The following is a 6170-nucleotide window of genomic DNA, read 5'->3' as shown; positions in this document are numbered from 1 at the left end:
TGAAATTTGTGCAGATGTTTCATTGTTTTTTGAAGGAGAAACAACTCAAGTTATTATACTGAAAAAGAAGTTTTGAGGCAGACAACTTGACAAACTTTCCAATATTAGAGAAAGTGTTTCTGTGGTTTAGAAATGAGAACAACTAAGCCTTGTCAATTTCTCTGACGGTAGAAGCCTGCAGACCACTGGAGGAACTGAAATGTTCTTTTATAGGTTACTTTGTTCAAATGACATTAAATTGAATTGTGCATTTATAATAATTCTCTTCCAAAATAGATAAACCCTTTCAAAGTTGGCCTCATTTGCTGAATGGGGAGGGAAATGACTTCATAGTTATTTAACTTGAAGAATCTTGAAAAATTCAGATGTTCCTTGAAACAGAGCTATGCTTGTCTAGAAAATGGGATTTAAGAACCCTGATTCTGTGTTTTGTCACACTTTGTAAATCTGGATTTTCAGCTCTAATTGCTATTAGACGTCATATGACCTATGCATTATCATGCAAAAAAAGTCATAATTTCAACTTCTCATTCAAGCCAATAAAAAATTTCTTACTGAAATTTTCATTTATACAATTTAGATTTATTTTTTTCCTTCTTTTAAGGAATAGGCATTACTTTTTTTTTTTTTTAAGATTTTATTTATTTATTTGACAGAGAGAGAGACAGCCAGCGAGAGAAGGAACACAGGCAGGGGGAGTGGGAGAGGAAGAAGCGGGCTCCCAGCAGAGCAGGGAGCCCTATGCGGGACTTGATCCCAGGACTCTGGGATCATGCCCTGAGCCAAAGGCAGATGCTTATTAACGACTGACCCACCCAGGTGCCCCAGAATAGGCATTACTTTTTGCTTGAGAAATGAGATGATTTGGGGAGGGCATAAGGATTGGTTTAATATTGTGCAATATTTTGTGCATTTGTTTTAATGCATTTTGTATGTATGTGTATGTAATGGGGGGGGAGGAGGAGAGGAGAGAGGGAGATGGAACAATATGAGGCAAAGCTTTCATTAGAATCTCAATTAGATACACAATCTCCCCCAAAACCACTGGTATAAAGGGCTTTTCTAGAACACAATGAAATCAGTCTTAATCTTTCAAGGTAATGCCATTATGTATGTAAAATTGGCATGTTGCATGATTGTTTTACAAATATAAAAATTAGAGCTTTGAGCAAAGAGCACTGCAGTATCTTTAATTTTTTTTTTTAAGATTTTATTTATTTATTCAACAGAGATAGAGACAGCCAGCGAGAGAGGGAACACAAGCAGGGGGAGTGGGAGAGGAAGAAGCAGGCTCATAGCGGAGGAGCCTGATGTGGGGCTTGATCCCATAACGCCGGGATCACGCCCTGAGCCGAAGGCAGACGCTTGACCGCTGTGCCACCCAGGCGCCCCAGTAACTTTAATTCTAGTCTGTATCATTATTATTGCTGAACACTAATTACTGTATAATTACAATATGCAAATTTTTCTGATAAATTTTCTTTTTACAGTCTATATTTAATGTTAATGTTGACTACTCTTGTGTATAGACTATGGTATTCTAATATCAGTTGATTCTATTCACATTTTTAGTTTGCGTTTTTATCTCATGTTTTTAGTGAGTTTGCTAATGCAGTTTTTTTCCTTCTGTTTTTGAACCATTATTATAGTTAATGGAATGCTGGACTTTTCAGATTTCCTTAAGGCTGTGAATAATGTTTGTTATTTGGTCTCTCAAGATCCAGGTAAAAAAAATGATTCTTCAAATTTATAGAAGGGAATAATTTTGATTGTAACTGATTTTAAGGTGGGGTGGTTATATCAATTTACATTTTTTCCAGAATCTTTTAAGTACTTTTCCCCCCAGTAGTCCAGGTTGAGAAAAATTAGACATGAGTTATTTCATAAAAGGCACTAAAAAATGTGGATCACCTCCATGGTATCCTAATTTTCTTTCTCTAATCTCCATTGGATGCGCACAACTGCTAGATTAATTTTCTTAATGTGATTTTTGTCATGTCATTCTCCTGCTCAAAAATTTAGATGTTCTTCTTCTGATCAAATGAATGTAGTCCAAACTCTTATGCTTGGTGTCCTCTCCTTCTCATAATTTTGCTTGCCATTCCTCCTTTCTCTGTAGAATCTTTTCCAGGCAAGAACCCCGTGCTCCAGTTAATCAAAAATCTCTATACATACCAATTTCATTCTTATTTCTATACCTTTGTTCATGTGTTTTTCCTTTTTTTCCCTTTGAAGTCTCACATCTGTTTTCTTCAATATGTTAACAGTACTCTCTTCACTGCTTATATTTCTCCCAAAAAATTTCAGGTACTGATGGATCTCAATAAATGGCAAAGAAAGTGATTGGAAGAACTATTCATGTTAGTGATGGAAACAGTGCTTCCAAAAGTCTGAGATCTCTAGTGTTCATGACCTAATTTTAATTGTTCCTTGGTTTAAAACAAAACAAAACAAAAACTAAGGAACTGGTTGGAAAAGCCAGTTCCTTGGTTTTTCCATTAGGCAAGATCAAGTTCCTATAATCAGTCCTTGATATTATATATTTTTGAAGTCAACCTCACTGTATTTTCTTAGAATCAAAAATATATGAATGTGATAGTCTTCATATACCTGGATAAGCAGGCAAAAGGCAAGAAAAATTTTAATGTTAATGTATTCATTAATGTAATAAATGTTATTAAATGCCTACCATATGCAGCAATTAACAATATAGATATAATGCTTGGCTTGGTTTTCTTTTGTTATTCTTTACTTCCTACTTGGCATTTTGATTAACTTCTATAGCCTATTACTTTTTAATAGCCACATGGTATCTGAAAAATGTAGATATACTATAATTTATTTATATAATCCTTTATTATTGAATATTTAATTGGCTCTAATTATCTTAGTATTATAAACAATTTCACAATGAATATAGCTTTTCTTATTTTTTTGTATTTTATATAGATTTATTTTTGTATTGTATTTACTATTTATATGCATGCCTGTATCTTTATGATGCCTTTGTAAGGCAAAATTAGTTGTCAGTTATTAGGTTGAAGAGAACCAGAGGGATCTGAATGTATATGCATTGGGGCATGCCTTCAACACTCAGACAGATAGTTTTCAACTTTTCCTTAGCCTTCACTTCCTTCTTATGTGTATCCTCAAGATACGCCAGAGGTGAGAATTCAGGACCTGCTCAGGTTTTCCTGGGTATGGCCCGATCCAAGGGTGTGGCCATCTGGATGCTCAGGAATATGTTCGAACTTTTCAAAGGCCTCAATGGACATCTCCCATATTTTCCTTTTAAGCTTGTTTGCTATCCTATTGTTTGCTCCAACTGTTTTTATTGACTTGGAAATAGGATCATGACATATTTTTGAGTGGAAAGATAGTAGACTACATGTACTATTTTATTTGGGTGAAATATTCACCATCATTGATATGCATAAAGAGACATAGAAGGGTATCCGAGTAGAATATTAATCAAAATGCATCAATTTTTGCACACCCTGGATGGGAATTTTTTTTTTAAAGATTTTATTTATTTATTTGACAGAGAGAGAGAGACAGCCAGCAAGAGAGGGAACACAAGCAGGGGGAGTGGGAGAGGAAGAAGCAGGCTCCCAGAAGAGCCTGATGTGGGGCTCGATCCCATAACGCCGGGATCACGCCCTGAGCCGAAGGCAGACGCTTAACCACTGTGCCACCCAGGCACCTGAGAAATATTTTTTTAAGATTTTAAGTAACCTCTACATCCAATGTGGGGCTCAAACTTACAACCCAGAGATCAAACGTCGAACGCCCTACCACCTGAACCAGCCTTAATGACTGAGCCACCCAGGCGCCCCTGGATGGGAAATTTATGTTGCTTTTATCTTTATTCTTTGTACAGTTGTGGGTTTATTTGACTTTTTAAAATTAGTGTGTTATTGGAAGAGCAGCAATGGCATTGAAGAGCAAAGCTTCAGGATTTTTTGTTGTTGTTTGTTTCAAATTTTATTTAAATTCTAGTTAACATGTAGTGTAATATTGGTTTCAGGAGTGGAATTTAGTGATTCATCACTTACATATAACACCCAGTGCTTGCTCCAACTGTTACCCACCACTTCAGGCAGTCATAATGTTAACTAATTGCCTCTGGTTGTTGTTGATGAGTACTCCCAGGGAAAAGACTCTGCACTGGGCAAGCTTTGAGTCAGGTCAGATAAGGACAGTTTTGCAAATAGAGTCTTTGATGGAACCACCAAACAGGTCTGATAATGACAGTTCTTAGGGACTGGGGCTTTGAAGAAGTTCTAACCTCATTCTTCTCCATTTGGCTGTCAGGCTGCTGTTTTTCATCATGATTGTTGGCTCTCAGTTTTCAAGGTTCCTGGGAAGCTGGGATGATGAAATGGGAATATGGCAAGTTAAAATGCCACAAAGTTCACTGTTACTGAGATTCAGCCACTTTTCTTGAAAAAACACTCTTTGGATTGCTGTAAGCCTTTGATTTATATCCAGAGTTTTGAAAACAGTTGATTCTGACAATTTTTGCCAGTGTTCTTATTGCTTTTATGGAGGAGAGGATTCTCAGAGGTCCTTCCTCAGCCACTTTTGCTCACTTGATCAATAACTACTAGTTGAATGAATGAATAATGCCCAGTTCTTCCTCCCTGTCTGTGCAAATCTAAAACCTTGCGGATCATTTTGCTTGCTATATCCTGAATTCCAAGAAAGTGTGGTCTGACTATAAAGTGATTTGCTCTCTGAATTGATTATGGGAATTGTGTTTCCTTATCAAATTAAATTAAGGGATGCAGCGGTCTGAGGAGCACTTAAATTCAGCATTAGGACCGGATATCAATCTGTTTAGATTTTAAGGAAGATATTTGTTTAGGGAAGATTCTCTCATTAATATGAATATTTTCTTCTAACTGGGTTCTTTCCAATTCATTTTTGATACTAAGGACTGTTAGCATAAGAAAATGAAGTTTCTATGGAGAAATAGAAGACCTTTTAATAGTGGTTAAACCATTGCTAAACTCTTTGTAATATGATAAAGAATCTAAAGAGTAATTTTGCATCTACTCCATTCTTCTCTCTTTTATACTGTTTTTTTCTAAATTACATTTTAAGCAATTAATGATGCTCTCAAATTTTGATTTAAGCTGCCTTGCTATTATAGATTATACCACTGGTAAGAAACTATTTTAGTTAAAAGTTTTAACTAAGAGGTGAATATAGTGTAATGAGAGAACCTATACCTTTTAGCACAATGCCCATAGCTTTTAACACAATGCTCAGCATATAAATAGCATTCAGTAAATACCAGCTATTATTGCTAATATCGTATCGGTAGTGATGATAGCAAAAATTATATTTTATACTAAGAATGTGGTCAGAATTGAGCAAATGCGTACTTGCAGGTAAATTTTTAGAAAACCCTATGCCTATGTTATTTTCCCCTGGTAGGTTATTGACACAAAATCAGCTCTTCCAAAAAAAGCTATCGGTTCTTATGGTAAAATAATTTCTTTGTTTATTGTATTTTTGCAGCATTCCAGAATGCCTTGAAGATTTTCTGTAGGATAAAAAGTGGTCGAGTTGCAACTGATGAACTGGCTGCTGTTTTGGATAGCATGGATATCCCTGTAATCCCTGAAACTTTTCAGGAAGTGATAAAACATGCTAGTATAGACAGTGAGTTATTTGAATATATATATATATATATATCTTTCTTGAATATTAGTTTTCTTTTTTTTAATATAATAATTTTTTATTATATTATGTTAGTCACCATACAGTACATCCCTGGTTTTTGATGTAAAGTTCGATGATTCATTAGTTGCGTATAACACCCAGTGCACTTTGCCATCGTCACTGCCTACTGGTGTGTATGGTAAGAGATAGTCTAGGAAAATTAAATGGGTATTTCTAAAATTGTTATATTTTGGTATGTTTGGTAAAAATCTAAGAGAAAAATAGTTTTATTTTCTCTTCAAACTTACCTCTCTTTTCCAATAGTCATTTCTTGTCTGTGTAGAGATGGTTTCTGTAGTGTCAAGGGCATTTACTTCACAGGTTAGGAGACCTAAATTTTTTGAATTTTTAATTCTTTTAGATAGCTTTGATTACACAATCTTCTTATGTTTTTCAGTTATTCTGCAAAATGTAGATTTCTTTTAAACATTATAAATATA

At 35.0% G+C, this 6170-nt stretch overlaps 1 protein-coding gene across 1 annotated transcript in view; it reads left to right on the top strand.

The window, feature by feature from the left end:
- Positions 1–6170, top strand: part of EFCAB13 (EF-hand calcium binding domain 13) — an 82271-nt gene that overhangs the window by 21766 nt on the left and 54335 nt on the right. Inside the window, 1 exon segment of the mRNA XM_008693929.1 lies at positions 5527–5670. Within this exon segment, the coding sequence (XP_008692151.1) occupies positions 5527–5670 (144 nt within the window).

This window comes from Ursus maritimus, unplaced genomic scaffold, assembly GCF_017311325.1.
Source record: "Ursus maritimus isolate PB19 unplaced genomic scaffold, ASM1731132v1 scaffold_24, whole genome shotgun sequence".
Lineage (NCBI taxonomy): Eukaryota > Metazoa > Chordata > Mammalia > Carnivora > Ursidae > Ursus > Ursus maritimus.
Note: the sequence above shows the minus strand (reverse complement) of the source record. Positions and strands in the feature narration are given on the sequence as shown.